The following is a 26,181-nucleotide window of genomic DNA, read 5'->3' on the forward strand; positions in this document are numbered from 1 at the left end:
AACATCTATATATATATATATATATGTATATAGTTCTATATATATAACGTCCTAAACTCGGTGAAAAAAACGTATATTCCCCTAATGTAGTAAAACTTATACTACGTATTAATTCCATCAACGGCTCGAAGCGTTTCACGAGCAGTAGTGACCACTCCTCGTGAGAAGTTCAGCAGCCCCCAAATTTTACGGTAGTAAATTCTTTTTTTAAGAACAAACATAGTTATATTAGGTCTCGTTTTTAAGAGAGAGTGAGTCTCTCTCTCTAAATATCGGCTGACGTGGCAGTGCCACGTCATCCGGTTCCGCACCGGCAGTTGTATATAGAAGAATTGTTATAATAATGTAACGGATTTTTAGACCAGATCAAGTACTGACAGTCGGAAATCTGAAGTGTATTTCAAAATCGGCTTTACATTGGCATATCGAAATCCCTTGAACCAAAATCGTGGCACGCAAAATGCAGCTTCCAGCTAGCACATTATATATTCCTATAAAGTAAAGCACCCTTTTTGGTGCCAGAAAAAAAGATGTTATACAGCCACATGATCATGAACATTATAATAATCTAGTCACTCTCATGTAATGAAAAACAATGTCAATCCCTCGAGCTAGCTATTAATGTTGGTCCCAGAAGTCATTTCTGTTTGCCTCCTGAGATTGCCAGCTCCCAGCTCAGTGCCCTTATCATTGGTGGAGACTGATCTTTCCACTTTCCTTCTTTTACTTACACTATTTGAGGGGTCTTCCTTCTCGTCCATCAAAGATAACAATCTCCGGACACGCCTAGAAACTGAGTTACTTGAACCAGCTGTAATAGAATCAGAGGGAGCAGTTCGGCATAACTGCTGTATTATCTGCAAGAAATAGATTAATAGAGCAAAGAAACAAGCTATCCCACAAATAAGAAAGAGGCCCCAGAAGCTTTTAAGCTGAAGCTGGTCTGATTCAATTTCAGTAGTCTCTAAACTGCAAGGGCTTCGCATCAGCCACTTATCATGGATACGCTGGAGATCACCATTCTCAGACAGTTGTAGAATTGCAGTTGACATGTCAATTGCTAAGGGAGAGTCCCGTGGAAATGCCTGTTACGAGAAAGACAAGTAAATAACATTTTTCAGTGACCATATAAAGGGAGTGTTTTGCAGCCCTTTCTGATTTCTTCGACATATCTCTTACTATTTTAATAGAAAATTTATTGAACTTTTCATTAAAAATGCTTCTGCAGAACAGATACTCACAAAACCCCAGCCGCTTTTCGTGAACTCTTGACCTACAACCCTGAATTTGCACTGGCTAGAGAGGAATAGTTCTACGTAAGGACGTTCATCAACAATTGCTGCAACACCACCTTTCTTAGGACCATGCAAAAGGGCTGAAGCATATTCTTCAGGTGATCCAAGGGCAACAAGCCTAGATTTGGCAATGCCAAGTTCCTCCAAATAATGTTCAGCAAAGGAACCCACTTGGTACCCAATTGGCTCATCACTTTTCTTCAAGCTTTCAAGCCCTTTAATAGGAGAAGACAGCTGCTGCACTGTGAGGATTGATGTCAGACTCGCTGTATAGCTTGAGTTGATAATCAAAACCACAAAAAGCCAAATGATTAGCACCACTCGACCAAGGGTGCTCACAGTGTTTTCTCCTGCAAAAGGGATAGAGAGAAATTATACAATAAAAACACTGCACTAAGTTTATGAAAGGAATCAAGGACCTGACTTCTACTTACTATGGGCGAAAAACAGGGTTGAGAGGCTAAACCTGCAAGTTTAGTAAACAAGAGATTGATCAGAAAAAATTATTTAGATTACAATGATGTTCTATGTGTATAGAAGGTGACTAATCTAAAACATTCTATAAAATTGCGTGGCATAATTTAGAGGCCCCTTAATACACCTCAATGGTATTAAGAGAGAAAGGTTAGCAATTTAGCTGTACGGCAGGAGGCAGGGTAAAGAAAAGAAATCCACTAAACCCCACTTCCCAACATCCAAGACACCTACAAGAAATTCCATTATACTGGAGCCTTTTTTATGTATCAGAAATCGGAAAGTTCTCAGTCTAATGAACAATTAAGCTTCCCGATATCTCTACATCTTCAGAAAACAGACCAATTTTTTACAATATACATGTCCAGACAAGGTTTTTTCTTCTTCTTCTTCTTCTTTTTATTTATTTTTTTATATATATATAAAGAATGGCAAAGGAAGCTTTTAGCATCTAGTAAGGTGAATGCACAATAAGTGTCTGCAGAATGTGGCCACCCAGACCATCCACCCAATCGATGTCTTATGTCTACGTATTATCTAGCAGATATGCCAAATAGATGTAGTTATGGCGTTGCGCAACATTAAAATAATCTTTACGACCAACCATTCCCTCCAATATATCGCTATTAAGAGCTGTACTCTCCTAATTAATTAGTATTTTTATGTGCATATGCAATTATGCATGTACGTATATATAATAATATATCCATTTACACATATGGGCATCTAATTAATATAGCACCGAAAATAACTCACCATAGAATGGTTATAAGTTGTTTTCTAGGAGGGCCCCTGAATTCATCATTTATTCTATGCTCCAGAATCCACACAACAATGCCAATGAAAAGGAAGAAACAAGCAGTGACAAGCCACATATTTCGACCAAATGGCCGCAGGAAAGCCCAAGCACCAGTGTTCATTTTTTTGAATGGGGCGACAACAAGAAGTCCAGATGAAGCAAATGGCTGTGTAAAATCCACAATCTTTGTCCGATTTGTGACAATTGTAATGTCACCAACAACAGCATCAAAATCCTACAACGGGGAAATGAGATTCAGCCAGCGAAAGGGAAAAAAAAAAAAATTATATAATTTCAGATTTGTAACATCATACTCACACCAGTTGTGATCAAATTTACAAGCTTTGTGTAGTCTGGGTTTTCATGGCCATCTCCAAAAGAGATAAATCGATATGGAACAGCATATGGTAACAAGTTTACAGCAGCTATAAATACATCTATGCAGAAACCCTTGAAGATATCAGTCCCTCGCACTTTTGATACAAACTCCCGGTAACTAGCTCGATTAGGTACACCAATTTTCAGTTGCTTCCCATTATTAGGGAAAACCCACCCACGGGGCTTCAATGATGTCTCTCCTGGCCAGATAACACTGTATAGTTGCTGGTTTGCAATCGAAAGATTAGGAGGCCTTGCATAGAGCATCTCAGGAGGCACAACTGATAAGCCAGAATAGTTTGACCAGTAACCAATCCTTCGAAACCCAGATCCTACCACATTTATGATGTCATATGCAGGAAGAATAAGAGACCTATCTGTGTTAAACTTAATAGGACCTGTCAAACCAACAAAGTTACTCTGCAAGATGTTCTGCAACAGGAGAGCTCCATCATCAAAAATGCTCATTGCTTCAAGGTGGAGATTATCACTTCCCATAGACTGCAACCTAGAATCATTAGAAAATGAAATAACTCCTCCCTGGTTAAAAAATGCATCAATAGCATGAGCAACCAGCCAAACTGAATCATAAGCATAAAGCCCATACGAATGCAACCCCAAAGAACCACCAGTTAACTTTCTCCACCTAGAGAAGAAGGCTTTTTTTCTTTCTGAATCTGCTGTATGTTGGCGCAAGACAAGAACTCCTTGCATTGAATCCATGGTGTCTGACGAAAGGGGAGCAGCAGAATCTAGAACAGATGAGAGCCAGTCCGTAGCTATCCATACATAACCATTTCCCATCATTCCAAGATATTGTGCTACAGAGAAAATCATGAATCCTGCGTCACGATTTACATGCAGAACAATAATCCGAGATTCCATTAGTGCAACCTTGATCAGAAGATCCATAATGTCACCCCGATTAACTCCAGACACAGGGCTAATTCCAGCCTTGTAGGAGATTTTACAGCGCCTCTCCGCTAGTTTATCATCTAATGCTGACACCCCACTCCGTCCGTAGTCATCATCAATGAAAATGGCGACTACGTCCTTCCAGCCATAATGATTAACAACCTCGGCTACTGCTGTCATTTGGTACAAATCGCTCTGTGTTGTTCTGACAAAAAAAGGGAACTGAAGGGAAGAAAGAGTGGGATCTGTGGCGCCAAATGATAATAGAGGAACTCGGAGTTCATTTGTAACGTGGGATATAATATGGGCAACTACAGAAGATTGCGGGCCTATGATGGCCACTATATCAGTCTCCATAAATTGCAAAGCTGTAATTCAAACATAATAGTCAGGACATCTGATTAGGATTATTAGATTATTCTCAGAATTGAATACGTGACTATAATAAAAATAGAAAAAAATCAAGCAAGAAACTTGGTAAGATAAAGTACCTTCTACCATGCCCAAAAACCCACTGCAATTAGAATTTTGCATGGTTACAACGAGTTTTGTGCCGTGGAGAATGCTGGAATTAGAGTTGACATCTTTCACAGCTTCCTCTATGGCAATCTTGGCGACTCTTCCAATGGTAGAGTCAAATGTAAAAAGAGCTCCAATATTCACAATAGCTGGTCTTGAAGAAACATTCTTACTAAGACTAGATGGGAGCCCGGAATAGATAAACAGTGACAAAATAAACCAAATAAGATTCATTTTGATCAAGCACGATAATTTCTTCACATGCCCAAAGATCGATCTTAAGCAGAATTTCCGCCACAGAGTTTGTGCAGAATTGAGAACAAAGAATCACCCATCAGAGCTCAAAATAATTGATTCCCATCTGGGAAAGAAAACATGTGTGCGCAGAACCATATTAAAGACCCAGAGACCAAGCCTCAGTCCTGACAGAATATAGTCAGAATATAGTAAAACAAACAAAACTTAGCTAGCTAATTCAACATTGATGCTTAACTGGATTTTCCGGGAGTCAGCAGGGGGAAAACGATGTTCAATTCTTTTTAAATATAATATCTATCCTCACTAGGGACCCAAAACACCTCAACTCAACTAGGCGCTACACTGATACATGGTTAGGTGGCAAAGGCTTTTCATTTAGATTCCATCTGAAAATCAGAACCAAACTGACCCATGTACTTCAGAAATTCCCGTTCCTTCAGTTTCATCACCAATCAATACAACGATTAAAAAAACAATAAAAGAAAGCTAGCATCTTATTATTTAAGAAAAAAAAGAACCAGATTCTCTTCCTCGAACCAAAGCCTAAAACTAATAAATTACTGGAAAAAGAAAAAAAAAATTACCCATTGAGCCAAGTACCATAAGGCATAATCCCCAGAAAAATAAAAGGAAGAAGAACGATAGATGTGAAAATAAAGACCCAGATAAACAATCTTACCTGAGAAGGACAAATGGAGGACCAATCACCAACCTCACCCTCTGCAAAGAAATATGAGTTATGTTCGGATTAACGACAAGAGTGTATTAAACACTGGTCACAGTAAGAGGGGAAAGCGGCCAGAAGACACGAATAGAAGAACAAACAGATATCGAGCTTCACGTGGGAAAAAAGAAATAAAAATTCTATTCCTAATCTTCACACTCCACACACCAACTTTTTTATAATTTTTTTAATTTTATTCTCTTATTAAATATATAATATATAGATTATGAAAAGAATAATTTAATTATTTTAAAAATAATAAAACTAGAAAAAATTTTAAAAAAATAAAAAAATTTAGATATATGATATATAAACTTATGAATAGCAATGTTTAAAAAGAAAAAGTAGGAATTTACTCGAAAAAGAGACGCACGCTACTACCATCATACCATGGTTGACATGACAACGACAATTTTGGGCCGAGAGGTGCCCGCCGTTCGTAAGATTCGTGATGCGAGGATTTCCACTGTTTCAGCGATTCTTTGATAGCGTGCACAGCACGTGAGAATATAGTAGCACTTGCTGAAGCACCTGTCGTCTTCAAATTTTGTAAGAATCACCCTCCGAATTGTTCTGCCTCTCATTTTCTTTGATGATTCTTTGTTTTGGAAACCATTTTTCATTATATTTTAATATTTGACCATTCATTTTTATTATCTTTATAAATAATTATCCTGTATTATAGATTTTTAAAAAATACAATGATATATGAAAATGTCTATTTACAACCGGCCAAGGGAGCGGGAGCACCGCGTCCCACGTGGCCGATTGACTTTTTCTTTACATTTTTATTTGTTGCATTTAAAGAAGCCTCCAATTAAATTAAGAACTTGAAATTGTCTTCATCATTGTTTTAGATATTGATATAATGATATAGATTTGTTGCATCTCCTCGCTATTCTGAAAACTATCTTTTTGCCTCACATCGTTTGCGTTTGTGTCTGTAATAAATCTCTGGAATAGATCTCTAGAAGAATATAGTCGAGTTGAAGGATAGAAAAAACATTATAATTAGAGAGAACTATAAAAATAATATATCGACTGCAAATAAATTTTTTCTTCCTCAAAACCAACTTAACCAGCTTTTTCCTCCCTTTTTATATTCTTTTACTTTTTCTCTTCATATTCTTTTCCTAAACAACCAAAACAGATATAGATCTCTGGAAGATAACATTTTCTTTGTTTTTTATTCTGGTTTTTGTTTTTGATGAAAGGGTTTATGGAGATTAGGATATGTTATTTGAAATGGTGGTGAAATGGTGGGTGACCGTGGGATTTGTGTGTGCAGCAATTTCTGGTCGTCCGATGATGAAGTTTGAGAGTGGGTATACTGTAGAGACGATGTTCGATGGAAGAAAGTTTGGAATTGAGCCTTACTCTGTTGAGGTGTTGCCTAGAGGAAAGCAACGATTTTTTTGTTTCGTAAACAGTGACAATCGGTTGCTCAACCTGCAGAGGAGAACGTATTTTAGAGAGAGAGAGGGGGGTTGCAAACAACGACCACTAGTACAAGCTACCCACGATGACCGCCTTCAGTCGATTCAGCTACCCACGACGACGACGACACTCTCTCAAACTAATTTTCGATTTCCTTGTTTTGTATTTCTCTCCATTGTTTTTATCTCTTTTTTTTTCTTCTTCTTTTTAATTATATAATATTAGTCGGTTCCCCAACGGTTACTCGTGCCGGTGGTACGTAGAATAACTAATTATATATATATGGGTAATTTATTTATTTTAGTGAATATTAATGAAGTTTTAAGGCCTGTTTGGATATAGAAACGGTTTCATCTTATCATTACAATTTTTTTAAATTTTCATATAAAATATAATAAATAATTCAATTTTTTTTTATCTTAAAATAATAAAAAATAATATCCTAATAAAATTTTATTTAATTTTTATTTTTTATTTAAAATTATTTCATTTCATCTCACTATGAGACGGGATTTAGATCGGACAGTTGAGAGCTTTAAATTTGGAATTTTGGACTATGAAGTATTGGCAGTTGGCATCATGTTTGGTTGAAGATATATGAATTTTAAATTTTTGTTGCATCCGTCAGATATATTTATGACAGAATATGTTTTAATATAGTTTTTTTATCACATTTTTTTCATGTTTGAATATAGTTTTAATACTTTCATCTAGCCATATATCTTTTTAAAATCTTTGCACAAATAATTTTCATAACGATATTGGGTCTTCTGAGTCAATTCAGAATAAATAAAAGTTAATAATAAAGAGAAAGTATTTTAACTATACAAAATTATATAAAATAATTTAATAAATTAAAATAACTTAATATAATATAAAAAATTATAAAATTATATCAATTTTTATTTAAAAAAATCTACACAACTTCTTATTATTCACACAACACAACCTCTATACATCACACTTTTTTTAATTTTATTATTTTTTAACAAATATTTAATATATGAATAATGAATAGAAAAATTGAATTAATTTAAAAAGAATAAACTTAAAAAAATTTAAAAAGTTAAAAAATTTTAAAAAAATGTAATGCGTAGAAGTTGGAGAGATTGTGTAATATTTATATTTATCACAGTAATATTATTTTTGATAGAGAAAAGATATTTGTAACTATGAATTATGCAACTATCGTATAATCGTTTTAAAATAAATAAATAAATAAAATATGAGATATACATAAAAAACTTAAATTTTTAATAATAAATTTTACTATTTTTTAAAATAATTACATGACATTTATATATTTCACGATTGGTAAAAGAATAATGATATATCCACAATATTTTATATAATATATTGTATAATAATGTGTTAAATAAAAAATATTTTTATAAAATATCTTATAAAAATAATATAATTTTATAAAAATATCATTCATTTAATACATTGTTATATAATATATGATACAAAATATAGTGGGTTAATCATTTTCCTTGGTAAAATTACTCTTATATATCTGTCACAGTATGTCAGTAGCATTCTCATTCGTGAAAAGTTGAGATGACCGTGGCTTTTTTCATCATTATTGACTGTCGGAAAGAATAAAGTGGACATACACGATTTGCTGTTCCAGACAATTACAGCCCATCTGCTCTCACCTGAGCCTATTTTATTTATTTTTTATTTTTTTTATTTTTCTTTTCTATTCTCCCTCTTTCCTCCTCCTTTATTTCATATTCGGGAATCTCGAATACGTTCGGAAAGTCTGAGAATGAGAATTATGTAAATACTAGTTAAATTAATTATAAATAATAATAAAATTAGTTTAAATTAAGATATTTTATTAAATTTAAAAAAAAAATTAAATTAAATTATTATGAAGTTAAAATATTGTTATAACTTTTATGTTTTGAAATTTAATAACTTTTATTTTAAAATTTGAAAAAGTAGTATAATTTTTTTGTGTTTTGTTTGTAACTTTAAGAAAGTTGTAATGATTAAATAAAAAAAATTAAAAAATTAAAAATTAAAAAATATTTATATTTCTATAATATCTGGGACAAAATTATAATAAGTTTTGAAATGAGATGATGAGATCATTGTACTTCCCAAACAAGCCTTAAGTCCACATTGGAAATTAAACAATAGCAGCTAACTACATCAACTACCTACTCCTTCAGTTACTTGGATTGAAGTACGATCTTGTTTGGATATAGAAATGGCTTCATCTCATCTCATCTTATCTCATTATTATAACTTTTTTAAATTTTTACACAAAATATAATAAATAATTCAACTTTTTTAAATTATAAAACAATAATAATATTAAAAAATAATATTATAATAATATTTTTTTCAATTTTCATCTAAAACAATTTCATCTCATCTCTCTATCCAAACGAGACCTAAATCTAACTTGAACTCAAATTACTTGTGTAAGGGGATTTTTCCCTCACTCATAAGCCCACTAGGCACTCAGCCGAGAGTAGCCTCATCCCGATACCCGGCCTCAGGTCCTAAACTTGCTTGCCCACTGAGCAACTCAACTGAAAGGGAAAGTAAGCAATGATGGCTAATGGGACAGACATGCCTGATGCCCTCGTCACACTCATGGGGACTCATATAGGGTAGAATAGGAAAAACGAAGAACCTTTGATCTTTTGACAAGGGAACATCGACAGATGGCCAACAAGACCTAGGGTTTTGTAAAATCTTCTAAGATATTAATGGGTAAAAGGATTGGAATTGGTTAAATGTACTTATCGAAATAACCTAATCCTTTTTAGGTAAGGCCCAAAATAAGGCACCACTACCTGAGTAGCACTTCACATTAATGACGTCGTCGTAGAGGCACGTCGCATTAAAAGATCATGACAAAGGGAACAATAGTGAGGACATAGGTCCCACAAGGGCATGCACGATTTTTCCCTCCAGACTCCTGGTATAAATATCAATTTTTAAGTACAAAAAAGCTTTGGTCACTAGACTCTCTCATTATTTATAGACTTCCAAAATACTCTACTGACTTTGGCATCAGATACTCCTCAGCCCCAAGGCTGCCCTCTCCCAGCTACTTTCTTCTTCGTTTTTGTAGGCCCAACTTTAAAGACCTGAGTTGCTGAAACCTGATCCAAAAGCGTACGAAACACGACGTTAACAAGTGGCGTCATCTATGGGATCTTCGTAGATCTTACTTGTACTTCATATGCCAGCGATAATTCATTCTAGACAACTCCGGATGAGGGGGCACATAAGAAGTTGCCATGGAGGCGAGACTGAAAGCTATGGAGGACTGCGTAACAAAGTTAACTGGCGAAGTGCAAAAACTTCGCGATGAGAATGAGGAGCTCTGGAAACCTCAACAAGAGTAAAACGAAAAGGCGGAACCTAGTAATAGCAAGCGCATGGAGTCTCGAAATGCGGGAGCTGGAGTGAACGTGTAGGAGGAGAGGAAAAGCACGCAAGACGAGCTCTGCAAACTCAAAGGGAAATACAAAGAGATTGCAAAGAAGTGGGCACATCATCGTCGGTGGACCAACTGCTCACAAGTACTGGTCCACCCTACACGAAAAAAAAATGATAGTTGTGCCCTAACTACCAAAGTTCAAGGTTCTCACCATGGAGATGTACGATGGGGGGAGGGACCCCCTTGAGCACCTAGAAAGTTTCAGGGCTCACATGTTGTTGCATAGCTTACCGGGGGAGGTGGCATGCAAGGCGTCCTCGCTGACCCTTAAGGGAGCAGCACGAGTATGGTTCAGGTCTCTGGTGCCAGGTTCTTAGATAGTTTTGGCGAGCTGGCTCGACTATTTTTTACCCAGTTTATGTCAAGTCGAAGAAGACGACGCCCAACATTGTACCTCATCACCATTAAGCAAGGAAATTAGGAAAGTCTAAAGGCGTACTTGTCCTAGTTCAACAGGGAGTGCATGACCACCGATGACCAGGACGAAAAGATAACACTAGTGGCACTTTTAGGAGGGGTATGTCCATGATCCCAGTTCATGGTTGAGCTGGCAAGAAGAACTCATGTAATGTTGCAGGAGTTTATGGATCAAGTCGACAATTTCATTAACGCCGAAGACACTCTTCTGGCCTTAACAGAGCCATGGAAGAAGTCAGACTGGAGGCAGATGTAAGAACCGCCACCAACAAAATAAGGCTAAGAGCATTCAAAGTCGGAGACCTCGTACTCAAAAAAATATGAACAACAACATGAGACGAGGGAAAGCTGGGCCCCCGATGGGAAACTCCTGGAATGCCGAACACCTATGAAAATAATATTGTTAAAGCTAGCTTAATTATTGTAAATTTATGTTTTCATGCATACACTACAAATCCTAATGGAAGATGTGTGTTTCAATGTCAACTTTCAGGAACGTAACAGAATCTCCATCAACGTAATCTCCATCAACAGAATCTTCATCGACATAATCTCCACCAATAGAATCTCCATCAACATAATATTCATCAACAAAGTCTTCATCAACTGTTTACCTCCCTGCGGGACACCAAAGGGACGAGTCACACTAGAGGTTGCTCTGTCCCTCTTGCGGAGGAGTGTGAGTCAACCCTCGGCCACCCAAAGATAAAGACTTACCTTTCTCGTGAGTGTTAATAGGAGAGGGTAGGTCTAGTTACAGACTTCCCGAACAACGTACCTCCCGCGTGGCCAAAAGGGAGGGTTGAGCCAAAGGCCGCCTTGTCTCTCTTGCGATGGAGAGAGGGTCCAGCCCCGAGGCCACCAGAAAAACTTACCCCGACCTCTGCCATGATGAAGTGTAGGATCAGCGTCAACCTAACCCAAACTTACCATTTCCTGCGATATTAACGGGCGGGAGCGGGTCTAGTTCCAAACCTCCCATGAAAGATGATAGGTGAGCAAGAGGCTCAACCACCTCTTCCAAGAGAGTGGGACCAGCCCTCTCGGCGGCCCGAAAAACTTACCCTGACCCTCATCGCGGTGAAGGAACAGAGAGGACACATTGTCTCCCCGTAGTGGAGAGCTAGACTAGTCTCATGGCTGCCCAAATAACTTATCCTGACCTCCACTACAATGAAGAGTGGGTTCAGCACCAGCTTGACCCAAAACATACCTTTCCCTACGGTGTCAATGGGCGGAAACGGGTTCAGTAGTAGACTGTCCGAACAACTTACCTCCCGCGGGGAACAAAGAGACAGGTTGAGCCAAAGGCCACCTTGTCCCTCCTACAACAGAGAGCAAGTCCAGCCCCGAGTCTACCTGAAGACTTACCCTGGCCCTCATCGCGGCGAAGGAGTGAACTAGTCACATCATTGTCCCAAATACCTCCTCAAAGGACAAATGAGTGGTTTGGTTTGAGGCATTCTGATCCCTCCCCGACGAAGTGCAAGTAGCCCTCAACTACTCGAAGACGAAAACTTACCTTTATCATAAGCGTCAACAGGCGGGAGCGGGTCCAGTTACAGATTGCCCGAACAATCTACCTCTTCGAGGACCAATGAGACAGGTCGAGTCTGAGGATGCCTTGTCTCCTCGCAGCGGAAAGCGGAACCAGCCCCACGGCTACTTGAATAACTTATCCCGACCTCCGCTACGACGAAGAATGGGTTCAGCACCAGCTTGACCCAAAACTTACCCTTCCCTACGGTGTCAATGGGCGGGAGCAAGTTCAGTAGCAGACTGCTCACACAACTTACCTCCCATGGGGAACAAAGGGATGGGTTGAGCTAAAGGCCACATTTGCCCTCCCACGACAGAGAGCGGGTCTAGCCCCGAGGCTGCTTGAAAACTTACCCTGACCCCCATCGCGGAGAAAGAGCAGACCAGCCACATCGTTGTCTAAATTACCTCCTCGGGGGGGCAAATGGGCTGTTTGGCTTGAGGCATTCCGATCCCTCCCCGATGGAGTGCGGGCCAGGACCTTCAACAGCCTGAATGCTGCAACAAGGAACGCGGACATCAACAACATGGTAAAAAGGGGCAAGCAAATCGCATTATAGGTCAAATGGCCCAATTTTGCGAAGTCTAACTCCTACGAAGTTAAGGATAAAGTTATGATAACTTGCTTATTTTTCAGTCAAGAATTAAATACGCAATGTCAACGGACGTGAGTGGGTCCAGTCCCAAACTGTTTGACCAACTTACCTTTTGTAAGGACAAAAGGGATGAATCAAACCAGAGGTCATCTTGTCCCTCTTGCGACGGAGAGAGGGTTCGGTCTCTCGGTCACCCAAATACTTACCCTAGCCCCCATTATACCAAAGAGTAGCCTGGATTATTTAATTTGAATCCATGGCCATGGTGCTACTCGAATGGACATAGAGACAGATTAGCAAAACACTTCACATCCACTCTCTCCCGAGGAGGCAACTGACTTATCTCTAAGGGGGCTTATGCATTCCAGAACTTTCTTATGTTATGGGGTCCTGAAGAATGAATTTAGCTGCCAACCCTATTCAGCAAGCTGCAAAATCCCTTTCTCCTTTTCATAATAATAAGGTAAGCTTCATTGCTCCAATCGGGCTGTTGTCACTGCTTACTAAGCTTTAGTTCTTAGCAGCTTAACTCTTAGGGGGGGATTTCCATTCCCTCCAAGTCGACAGCAGCAAACGAGGGCCGACATATGCTGATGACACTTCTCTCTCCTCCTCTTCTTCTTATTCTCCCAGTTGCATATCAAAATAAAGCACAACAACTCAAAATGGAAAAACTAAAGGACTATGCGGGGTAAAGCGCATCCAAGAGATTGACGACAACAAAAAGAAGAAGAATGAAATCGGTCTCGTCAACGATATTGCTAAAGGTATCAAGTGGATAACTGACTAACGAAGGCAAACGAGGGCAATCCCGCCGCCCAACGCAGACCCCACAATTCCCTGCATCAAAACCCCCAGGCCAGTCGGAGAAAAAGAAAAAAAGAAAAAGAAACAAAAAAAGGGAGACCCCAAAAGTGAATGGCCACATAAGATAAACATAAAGAAAAATGATAATGTTATTGGCAACATAAAGCCACAAGCTTACAATAGACAAGTTACAACTTGAAGCCATAAGCTTACAATGACATACATCACAAGTCTACTAGATACAGTAGAAAGTCGTGAGGGCACAAGCAAACTGAAATCTGTTCAAATCATATTCCAGTAGAAGTGACAGATAGAGATCTCCATCATTATGCTACGCCAAATGAATCAGCACAACACAAAGATCCTCCACGTGCTATGAGGGAGATGAGCAGGCACCAACAGAAAATGATCCAGCATTTCTCGCATTGGACAACAGAAAGACAATCTAAGGTTACTAGAGAACATGGTGGGATACACCGCCACTTTGAAGACAATATCCTTAAAATCTACCACCCCTTTGGTATGGGGAGGCACCTTAAGTTCCACGGTCTGAGGAATCCTGTAGGTCTTTCCTTCAACAACTCTAGCTAGATTGGAGTCACCTCCAAATGCCACAAAAAGCCAGTGAACTCCTCAGGAATGATGTCACCTTGCCCGTCTGCGGCACGAACGAAGTAGAGAGATCTAGCCTGCCCAAAAGGACACAAGGATTTCTTAGGGACCATTAGCAACCGGGGAGGAAAGAAAGAGGAATAAGAAAGAACAACGCAATGAGAAGTGCTTGAAAGAGAAAGGGGAACACAAGATATTCAGAAGAAGAAAGAATATACAAAGTAACCTGTTGCTGAGAAAGTGGTGGCCTTATATAAGCAAGCTCAACGGTTGACATCTCGAGGCAGTAGAAACCCATGCGCCCCACAGAGTACCAAAATCCCATGATCGTCGCAATTCCAGCAGCGCGTATCCAGTGGTGCGACATGGGAAAGAAGTAACTACCTGACGCAAATAGTGACGAAGAGACTGAAGAGGTGCCATTTAATGTGGGTCGAAATAGTCAAAATATAGTCATAAAAACTAAAGAAGAATCGTTGCCAGGTATTGTGTAAAGACGAAAAGGACACTCGTATATGGCTGGAAAGCAGAAGTGCGACACTTGAGCACCAAGAAACCCATAACTCGCCGTCTCGGGAAAGAAAAGGCCGCATAGCCCCTGTCGCAAAAATTGATTAATCAAGGAAGGAAATGAATAATTCTCATCAGACCCGTTTGATAGGAATTTGCGGGATAACAGTAAGGAGATTTTCCCCTCACTCATAAGCCCACTAGGCGCTCGACCGAAAGTAATGGGCCTCGCACTGATACCCAGCCTCAGGGCCCAAACCTACCCACAAAACAACTCACCTGCAAGGGAAAGTAAGCAATGATGGCTGATGGGACAGACCCTGACGCCACTCGGCCACATCTCGCTCATGGGGACTCGTACAGGGCAGAACAAAAAAGACGGAGAACTTTTGATCTTCTGATAAGGAAACATCGATGAACGGCAAACATGACCTGCATAATAAGGCAAATCGGGAAATCATACCGCATTAATGACACCGTTACAGAGGCACGTCGCATTAAAGGACCCTAACAAAAGAAATAATAGTGAGGACGTAGGTCCCATAGGGGCAGGCACGATCTGCCCCTCCAGACTTCCAGGTACGAAAAAATCCTGGTTTTTAGACTTTTTCATTATTTACAAACTTCCAAAATACTCTATTAACTTTGGCATTGAAGACTTCTCGGCCCCATGGCCGCCCTTTCCCAGTTGCTTTCTTTTTCGTTTTTGCAAGCCCAACTTTGAAGACCTGAGTTGGAACTTGGTTAAAAAATGTATGAAACACGATGTTAACAACTTGTTTTCAATATTTTAGGGGGCATATCTCTGAACCCTCTCGTTACAGTCTTGTCTCCAAAGTTGCTCTGCTTGTCACTCAAAGTCAAGCAACCCAAATTCCTTAATTACATAAGTGACCACTGAGACTTATAAGAATGTCTACGAGGAAAATAAAATTTGAATGAAAAATTATTAGATACTTTCATAGTATATATTACGAGATAATCTCATGTTCGTTAGGGTGCAAATCGGTCAGTTTGATCTGGTTCGGCGATGGATCGAACATTTTCGGTCCATCATTTGTTTCGGACCGGTAGCTATCGATCCGGTTGGTCCATTCGGTTCGGCCTAATTATTTTTTTCTTTTTTTAAATCAATTAATAATTTTTTTTATTGAAAATACTAAATTAAACTAAGTGACTTATTAATAATGATTATGTAACAAACTCAATAAAAAAATATTTTATATAGTCAATGATAATAAATTAGATGAAAGTTACATTATTAATTTACATAATTACTTTATAATTAACTAATTGATATTATATATTAGTTGATTGATAGAATATTAACAAGTGTTAATAACGTATTAAAAATTTTATATTGTTAATTGTACAATTATTATATAAATAATATTTTTTTATTTTTATTTTTGATTCAGTCCGGTCCGGTCTGGGGTGGAAAAACCCTGGACTGTGAACCGGACCAAAACCTTTCGGTCCTTTAAAACGTGGATTGAGACTAACCGGTCTCAGTCTCGGTCCGGACCGAAACGGTCGGTCCGTTCGGTCTGGACCAACCATCTATCACCCCTACATGTTCGTGTCGTGTCAAGGCATGTATATTATACTATATGGGTCAATCCGAACATGACCCGTTAAGCTTATTGTGTTAAAATCTCATATCCTAATATGACTCATTAACATAACGGGTCGTATTGTGTCAACCTGTTTTGACATGTTAGTGAGTACTACGAAATAGACTAACCCGACCTGTTTATGTAAATGGGTTGAACAAACCCAAAATTAACCTGCTTGACCTGATTAAGTTTATTATAATTTTATATAAATGTTAAAATCACAATATCTATAAAAAAAAATATAAAACTAACTACAAGTTTAAATTACAATCCAAACAAAAAAATATCGAAATTAAAATCTCAACAATTTTACTTTTAAGTATAAGGGTATAATTGTAACTTTAAATTTCTTAACAGGGCAAAACGGGTTGATCTATTAAGCAATCGTGTTTTAACGAGTCAATTCGTTTTGACTCAAATTCATTAAGGTTGCGTTTGGATGTTGAAATGAGTTGAGTTGAGATAATAAAATATTATTATAATATTATTTTTTATTATTATTATTATTTTAAAATTTGAAAAAGTTAAATTATTTATTATATTTTGTGTTGGGATTTGAAAAAGTTGTAATGATGAGTTGAGATGAATTGAAAAGAATTGTAGTTCCAAACTAAGCCTAAGACTAAACTCAAATTTATTATTATCGTATTATTGAATTAACGAATCGTCTCACGTGTTATTAGTACTAGCCGTAATCCAATTTTACTCTTCCAGACGGCTTCACGGAACAAGACGTGGTCGCGAGCACTCTCGATGATTGTCCAATAGCCGAGGCCTGAGAAGTGGAGACTGGGAAAAGGCAAAAAAAAAACCAAACGGAGCTGTTCTTATCCTAGCAAGAAAACTACTTTCTCCCAATTGATAACGGACGCGTGTACTTTAGAATCCGAGGCGTATCCTTCTTTTAACGGCCGTTAACGAACCTGACTCTCAGACTCTGGAAGGACGTCGAGAGAGGACACCGCTGGACGGTCCATTTGATGCGTCAGAGATCCAACGGTTGGGAGGCTCTGACGGCACCGATCCACGAACTAACAGGAGTTCCATCCGGTCAGCCAGAGAACCACCAACCAAAAATTACCACGTGTCGGTACCCCAACCCCACTGCAACCCCTACAGCTATTAGATCCATCCGATTACTTGGAATCCCCGGTGGCCAACCACAAACCAACAAGTTCGTCTCCTCTCTCTCTCTCTCTCTATCTCTCTCTCTCTCATAGAGACCTCTTCTCAGGGTTTCTTCGATTACCTGTTAGCGAAGAGAAAAGGAAGAAGCATCCGAATCTTCATCGTCATCGTCATCGTCATCGTCTTCTGTGAGATTCCCAGTTTATCTCGGGTTCCGCCTTCGATTTTCGTTCAAGATTTTAATTTGCTGTGATTTTTTACGAGACATTTTTGTAAATTGTCGGGGGGTTGATGGATTTGATCTGCTAGTTGATTTGGGAATTATTGGGAAGCTTTAAAAATTCGAAATTTGAGGATTGCTCTGTAAACTTTCTTAATTCTCTCTGACTTTTTGGATACCTTTAAGGAACTCTAAACTGCAAATTACGATAAAGGTAGAATTGCTCATTTCGTGAAGCGTTTACTTTGCTTGCTAGATATTCTTCTTTCTACCGTTGATTGATAACTTGAAGGACTTTAATAAAGTGAAGTTTGCAAATTTGGGCTGCTTGTGGAGCTTCCATTCTGGACAGATCCAACGAATTTGAGTTGCTTGATCTGGAATTTGGTTGCCACGTAACAATACTGAAGTGGGTTTTGCTTTGGAACCGTCTTAAACTTAGGTTATTCGTGGATTCTTGCAAAGGGATTTGTTTGGTTGAGTTAAAGGTGTCGTGCTGAGTAATTAAATTTATGATTTGGAACGGGTTATGGCTGCGGGTATGGATCTTTCGCCTCCATTTGCTATATTAGAAGGTGGTTACAATAACATGGATAATGTATCAACTATGGAAGATCAGAGCTCGGAGAGCTTGAATAATTTGAAAAAAGTGACAAATGGAAAACCTCCACGGCATCTTTCAGTTATGCGGCATAGCATGAGCTCGATGAGGCTGCTGGCCACTGCTGAGTTGGTAAGTTAATCCCAAACTTGGCCTGTAATCAGTAGAAGTTGTTAATCCGATCCTGTTCTTATCTGTAGATCTTTAGGAAGTTTTATCCTAAAGGAGGGGAGTTGAATTCGCAACATGTTTGCAACAGCCACATATATTTTTCTTTGTTACTGCATTTCTGCAAAATGCACTTAAACTATTTTTCCATATATCCTTCTCCAGGATTTGGATGTCAGTATTATTTCCAGTAAATCTCCTTCTGATGAAAAGTCAGATTTCTTACCCATGCTCCGCTCAGGGAGCTGTGCAGAAAGAGGACCTAAACAGTACATGGAGGATGAGCACATATGTGTAGATAATCTTATTGAATATCTAGGTGCAACTGCTGACTTCCCTTCTCCTGGGGCTTTCTATGGGGTAAGCATGTTGCTTTTCTACCAACGCTTTTGTACTTTGTTCCTTGATTAGAGGAATAGCTTATCAATGGATCTCCTCTTCCATGAAAGGCTAGCTAATGGGAGACGTGCATTGATTTTGGCATATAACCATGCACTTCCTTTATATCATATGGAATAATTGTTAGTTGATAATCAAAAGCATGTGATCTACCTGATAGTCACTTTCACTAAAACTTTGTAATTTGGACCATGATGTAGTAAGATTTTTTTTTTTTTTTTTTTTTTTTATAAGTAATAAGATATTTTATCGATCAAAAAGTAGGCATAGCCCAGGTATACTGGAAGTATACATGTGAATACACTAGGAACTAAAAACAGTTACAAGTAAGTCATGGAAGCTGAGACCATTCAAATCTAAAGCAATGACCCACATAAATAAAGTCTTCCACAAAAAACTCCTAAACTCTTCCAATGAGCGTTCATGATCCTCAAAATGTCTATCGTTTCTTTCACACCAAATGCACCAAAGAATACATAAGTGAGCCATCTTCCACACAGCTGCTATCTGTGATGTCCCAGTAATCCCTCCCCAACTTGCTAGTAGTTCCACCACCCTTCCTGGCATTACCCATGCAATTCCCATTCTACTGAAGAAGTAATTCCAGATTTCTCGTGCAAACTCACAATGTAAGAGTAGATGGTCCATTGATTCACCACTATTTCTACACATACAACACCAGTCTGTGATAATAAAACCACGTCTTCTAAGATTATCAATAGTCAGAATCTTCCCTAAGGCTGCTGTCCAGACAAAGAAAGCAACCTTTGTAGGTGCTTTACTCCTCCAAATGTTCTTCCAAGGAAAATTCTGCCGATGTTGCATGGTAGTTGATTCATAGAAGGAGCATACAGAAAAAATCCCCTTCCTAGAAGGTCTCCATTCCATCTTATCTTCATTTGTGACAGCAATAGCAGCGTTATACAGCAGGTTAAGAAACTCCACCAGCTCCGCCACTTCCCAATCATGTGCATCTTGAGTAAGGCTAATGTTCCATTCTTGTGTGCCATGAGTTATAACCCGCAAGTCAGCCACCATAGCTTCTTTGTCCCATGCAATTCTGAATATAGTGGGATAAGCCTCCTTCAACGCCATGTCTCCCACCCACACATCATACCTAAAGCTAATCCTATTGCCATTCCCCAAACACAGCCGAGTATGACTAACAAAGGAGCATTCATTCATAAGTACCCTAAACTGCTGAAGATATCTAAACTCAGTTCAGGTTTCTGTCACACCACTGACCTAAAATATCCTGATGTTCTACCTCTCTATTTCAAAATGCCTCCATTAAGCATTGAAAATAATTTTAGAGAGACGATGGATTGTTGGAATAAAGTGGCTGATGAATGGTGGTAGTATACATACAGTGAGTTGGAAGTTCGTTACCTTAAGTTGAAAATGTTCACTAACTGATTTTAATTACTATCGACAGGTGTTTGATGGCCATGGAGGTACAGATGCAGCATCATTTGTCAGACATAACATCCTTAGATTCATAGTTGAGGACTCCCAATTCCCAATCTGTGTGGAGAAGGCAATTAAGAGTGCTTTTGTTAAAGCTGATTATGCATTTGCTGATGCCAGTTCTCTTGATATCTCCTCTGGCACCACTGCTCTAACTGCACTTATTTTTGGCAGGTAGGTGACATTCGGAGCTGCTTTTAATTTAATTTTGCTTTAGGATGCAGATTCAAATATTGATCGTGCTTAAAAGTTTTATTGTTTTAAAAAGTGAATAGAATTGCAGGCCTTAGGCACAATGTGTAGCTCCCCTGTCAGACATCCAGCATATTTAGTCAGTGACCCTTAAAGATTGTGATGGTACATGGCAGAATAACATTATTAATTGTACATGATTATATTATGTTGGGAAATGAGAGTTTAACACATTGCCTTTTCTTCTGCATTATAATGCATTTTTGTGGAAACAAAGTTAAGAGATGCTTGAAAATTCCAATATTCTACAAGTATCAGAGGTTTTATTGTCTTAAAAAAGTGAATAGAATTGCAGGCTTTAAAGCTTTTGTTATAGAGTGGACCAGTGGTGATGTTACCTTGGAAAATTGCTGGAATGCAAGTCTACTATTGCATCAATGTTCTTGAATGGCTGGAAACATTGTAATCTAGGTTTTCTAATATTCCATTCTCAAATGCTTATACTTGAGAGTCCGCCGTGGATTATCTCTGACAAGCTTTTGCTCTTCTAGGACAATGATAATTGCAAACGCCGGGGATTGTCGTGCAGTTGTCGGGAGGCGAGGTAGGGCAATCGAGATGTCGAAGGACCATAAACCCAATTGCACATCTGAAAGAATAAGAATTGAGAAACTTGGCGGTGTCATATATGATGGCTACCTCAATGGCCAATTATCTGTGGCTCGTGCTTTAGGAGACTGGCACATGAAGGGGCCCAAAGGTTCTGCCTGCCCTTTAAGTGCAGAACCAGAGTTGCTGGAGACATGCCTGACTGAGGACGATGAGTTCTTGATAATGGGTTGCGATGGCCTGTGGGATGTAATGAGCAGCCAGTGTGCTGTCACTATGGCGAGGAAAGAATTGATGCTCCACAATGATCCTGAAAGATGCTCAAGAGAGCTGGTCAGAGAGGCACTCAAGCGCAACACCTGTGATAATTTAACGGTTATTGTGGTTTGTTTTTCTTCAGACCCTCCCCCTCGGATAGAGATACCTCAATCCCGAGTTAGGAGGAGTATATCAGCGGAAGGATTGAATTTACTCAAAGGCGTATTGGACTGTAATTCATGATTAGGAAGGGGAATGGTTGAAAGATTGATGTACATATATTGAGGTGACTATTGGTTAAGGGCATTTTAGCCCCTGAGCTGCTGCTGCAGCCATTTACTTGGGCTACTCCCACTGCACTTGTTGCTCTTGTTCTTTTTGTTGCCCCCTTTTCGATGGCTGACATTCAGCCTCATTCATAGAAATAAAATTATGTAGGATTGATTTTCATCTCTTTGGGTTCTAAATCCTGAACATCTCAGACTAATCAAAGAACAAAAACCCTGTACATCACATAAGGGTTATGCTGTACCAACTGGAAGATTCATAGTTTATGTTGTACATATCAGAAGAAGTCATCGTTTTTGACCCCCCCCTATTTCCATTTCTCTATCATAACTCTACCAAGGCTTTTGAAGGGGTACGATTTAAACGTAGAAATATATAGAAAAGTCAGCGCTCGTAGCTGAGGATATTAGTGGCTGTAGAGTTTGGCGAATATATTAGTACAAAGTGAACTGTACTCTGCACTCTTTAAGCAACTGCATGACGACCTTTGTGCCTCGCCGGACTTGCTTATCTGTAGCCTGGCCGTCCTCCTTATGGCCCCCCGGTAAGGTTTAGCACAAATTGTGGCTATTCTCATCTTCCATTGAATTGCATGTCTTTCTTCACCAGAACCTTTTGTTTGCTCCAAATAAGGCATTGCTGTTTGTCAGCAGCATACTTTGATATTGATGAATGGACAGGGAATTATATATTTCGTTGAATGAGTAGTTATTTGCGGTTGGAAATTTGATTTTACAAAGACGACCACGTGGTTGGTCTTCTCCACCTTGTGCTAGACAAACCAGAAAAGATTTGAAATGATCAAAATGACATTTTTTATTTCAAGAACAATCATCCCTTAGCTAATAGCATATGAAGGAAATTTTAATCTTGTACCCAGTTTCCAGTACATGGTGATCTCGAACAAGCACAGAAACACGAACTATCGTGTCATTGAGTTCTTCAAACATGTGATCGGGTATTTTTTAACTTTTGTGACTTTAACACATTGATACATCCAGCTAGCAGAACAATTGGGAGAAACATTTTCTGGATTACAAGTTAAGCATAAGTTTAATCCGAGTAGTGATGCATTGATGCTGACAGAAGTTTTAAAATGCAGGAACCTTTTTTTTTTTTCCTTGAGAGTTGATCAGAGTTCTCCATCTGATCCATGATCGGTGCCAACCACGTCTAGGAAGCCACTGCAATAAAACATGAAATCCAATTCATAGGCTCACTTCAAGGCACTCTATATCTAAGCTTTGCTTGGTAAGTAGGCACAAACTAGAGGCGGCTAAAGCATGCAGTCCAAAGTTCCTGTAACTTGTATTTTTGGAAAAAGGAAAGGTGGGTTGGATTACAGGTTTAAAGTTCAACATTACCTCGTCTGACTGCAGTGCTTGCTTACATCTCCTACTTTGACAGATCCTTTCTTTATCAAGTCTTCAAAAGCTACATCATCTTCTGTTTCCTCAAGTAACCTGTACCATTACAAACATGGGTCGGATTCAGTGAATCACAACTACCAAGATCAAGATCGACTTCAGACCATAAAAAAGGAGGTGTACCAGTACTGTTTAACCTCTCACCTTCCACAATAAGACGATATAGCTTTTGAATATGCTCGGGCTTCTTGTACATTTATCATACAAGACACGTGCTTGATTCCCATAATTTATAATTATTTTATGCTGGTTTTGGAGTTTTTTTTTTTTTTTTTCAAATTAGAAAAACCATAATAGAGGACCAACCACGCTGGCTAGGTAATGGAATCAGTCACTTTTTTGGGGAGTGAGCTAACTTATATATTTCTTTCTCCAACACCAGAAATGAGCATTCAAGAAGACCTCTAACAAAAGCTAAAATTGATAGTATAAAAACAGTGCAAGAAACTATAGTCAAACATTGACAAAGTAGAATGAATAGTTGGGAGAGTCATATATATTTCATATAAACATAAATCACTGCAAAAAACAAATTAATGGAAGCAAATTAATTTGATGTTAAAAGCTAGCGGCAAGTTGAAAATCGTTGCAAAAAACCACTTATTGCGGCAATTTTATTTGCAACGATTTTCAACTTGCCGCAATAGGCCTTATTTTGAGCACAAAATACAAAACAAGACTGTATAATTATACCTTAAAGTTTCTGTACCAGCTCCTCTAAGATCAATTTTCTCAATAGCCCTAGAAATCCAATGGTTTTAGCGGTAAAGCGTATGCAATGCAATGATTGCCTGAAGCAATTAATTGAGTACTCTTCAAGCAAATTTGCAATAGCAGTTCTAACCTCATCATCATGTATTTCACCATCAAAATCAAAAGCCCAACTTGGTTGCTTCCAATTGAGTATTATTCAAATGAATACCTCTTCCTGCATGAGCAGGAAATCATATGTGCTGCAAGAGATTCACATGCCTTCCGGATGCTTTTCTCCCAAATATAGGTTGATGCAGTTTCTTGAACTTGAGCTAGCTATTAGAAGAAGTGGGGGCAAGTAACACATCTCAGATACTGTAAATTTTCTCGCATTATTTTTTTTAATCATTAGAATATAATTAAATGATTGAATATACATTTTCTTATTGTCTTAAACTTTTCGTATAAATGATAATTTAATACAGTGTCAGAATAAGGTCACGAGTTCAAGCTTTGACTTTACCATTTACATTATGTTCATTAAGTTTACATATTCTCATCAATTTAAAAATCTGAAATAACTGATAATTTAACATTCATTCGAGAGAATGCCCGAGTTTTTAAGAATTTGTAGCACATGATAGGTTTGTACCACACCATACTCATATCCATGATTAAAGATCATGTGGTAAGAATCAACCAAAGTTGATAATCATTCTTTCAATTAAAAATAGATTAATCCTCATAATTATATTCATAATGCATTCACATGAGATCTATTTTCATACGCTTGTCTTTTGGGATTTCATGATGATCAACAGATTATTGATCTCTCCCTCCACTATTTGGAAGGCCATTGTATGTTGGCTTGGCTCCGGTTTTTATGGGCCTATGAATTGTATCAACGATGGGCTTTCTTTTAAAAAAATTATTTTAAAGCTAATATCTTTATTTTAAATCTAACCGATAATTTTTAAATTGAGTCAACTATTCTGAAATTTTCTAAATATTTTATCAAAATCATTTTAAATGAGGTATTTGTAGTGTTATTGAACAATGACTAATTTTCAAGTAAACCTTTTTATATTTTGGAGTTCCGAAAATAATATAGTTTTAAAATTAATTTATTTAAATGATTTTATTATTTTAAGAATATTATTTAATATTCATTAATTTATTTGACCCAAAACATGCCATTAAATACCATTCGTCATTTTTCCAAAAAACGACCCAAGCATAAACTGACATTTTCCCAGAAAATGGTGCTTGTATCCATTATACCACAAATCGCCATTTTTCCAAAAAATTGCCTAACATATTCATTTATCAATCACTGTAAGTGGGAATCGCATGCAAGATTACCACCATCCCTGCTTACCACCATTCCTACCGCTAACACTGTAGGCGGGAATCACAGGCAGGACTTACTATCATCCTTGCCTACCACAATCCCTACCACTTGCACTGTAGGCGAGAATCATAGGTGGGACTTACCACCATCCCTGCTTACCTACCATGTGCACTGTAGGTAGAAATCACATGCGGGACTCTACCATTGTCATTGCTTACCACCATTCCTATAATTCATTTTCCTTTCTCTTATTCCTTTCAATCCATTCATTTCAAACATATCTAAAAATAAAAAACCCAGTTTTCATTCACGACACATGAGCATGCATAAAATGATGCAATAAATGCCATGATGCCAAACACAATATAAATGCACGTAAGCATAATTCAATTAAATAAACAACACATCTATACATCCAACTAACTTCCATACTCCTCGGACTCAAAGTTCGGCACAACCAACCAGACTGCAGTGTGGGCGACGGTTGGGAAAATGAGCTAAAGGAGCTTCAAAGGTGGTGGATTGGAGCTGAGGTTGGGTGGTTTAGGTGTCTGGAGGCCGATGGTAGTGTGGTGAAGAGATGGTGGCCAACGGCGGCGCTAGAACAAAAAAGAGTCGCAACTTGGATTCCCTCATGGCACTTAACAGCGGCACGAGAGGGGTTGATATTGGATGGGAGAGACACCGGCCAGAGGAGAAGAAAATGGGCGGGGTGGTGTTAGCCACGCCGACGTGCAGCGATGCACTAGAGGGGATGAAGAAACGGACATGGGAGAGGGGAGGAGGGGCTCGCGTGCGAGAGAAAGAAGCCCAGGGACAAAACATAAATTTGGAAATAGAAACAAGGGCAAAATAGGAAGAAAAATTATTAGACAAAAATACTGTTCATATCATATTCGCACTTATATATATAGTAGATTTTGAAGAAGGTTGTGTATTTATCATTTTTCTTATATTAAATGTTATAGCCAGGATGACTATAACAGTTAATTGAGATGATTTGTAAATAGTAGTGAGA

At 38.3% G+C, this 26,181-nt stretch overlaps 2 protein-coding genes across 2 annotated transcripts; one reads left to right on the forward strand and one right to left on the reverse strand.

Annotated features, from left to right (window-relative positions):
* Nucleotides 1-374: 374 nt before the first annotated feature.
* Nucleotides 375-5,463, reverse strand: LOC109011487 (glutamate receptor 3.3-like). The gene is made up of 7 exons (XM_018992727.2): nucleotides 5,318-5,463; nucleotides 4,353-4,802; nucleotides 2,887-4,229; nucleotides 2,526-2,803; nucleotides 1,730-1,761; nucleotides 1,242-1,645; nucleotides 375-1,085 (listed from the first exon to the last, which is right to left on the reverse strand). The coding sequence occupies exons 2-7, from the start codon at nucleotides 4,612-4,614 to the stop codon at nucleotides 612-614; spliced, it is 2,793 nt and encodes a 930-aa protein (XP_018848272.1). The 5' UTR covers nucleotides 4,615-4,802; nucleotides 5,318-5,463; the 3' UTR covers nucleotides 375-611.
* Nucleotides 5,464-17,521: 12,058 nt separating this feature from the next.
* On the forward strand, nucleotides 17,522-21,854 carry LOC109011486 (probable protein phosphatase 2C 27). The gene is made up of 5 exons (XM_018992726.2): nucleotides 17,522-17,678; nucleotides 17,967-18,443; nucleotides 18,645-18,839; nucleotides 20,314-20,519; nucleotides 21,089-21,854. Exons 2-5 carry the CDS (start codon nucleotides 18,240-18,242, stop codon nucleotides 21,645-21,647), a joined length of 1,164 nt encoding a protein of 387 aa, XP_018848271.1. The 5' UTR covers nucleotides 17,522-17,678; nucleotides 17,967-18,239; the 3' UTR covers nucleotides 21,648-21,854.
* The last annotated feature ends 4,327 nt before the right edge of the window (nucleotides 21,855-26,181 follow it).

This window comes from Juglans regia, chromosome 11, assembly GCF_001411555.2.
Source record: "Juglans regia cultivar Chandler chromosome 11, Walnut 2.0, whole genome shotgun sequence".
In the NCBI taxonomy this organism is placed as follows: domain Eukaryota; kingdom Viridiplantae; phylum Streptophyta; class Magnoliopsida; order Fagales; family Juglandaceae; genus Juglans; species Juglans regia.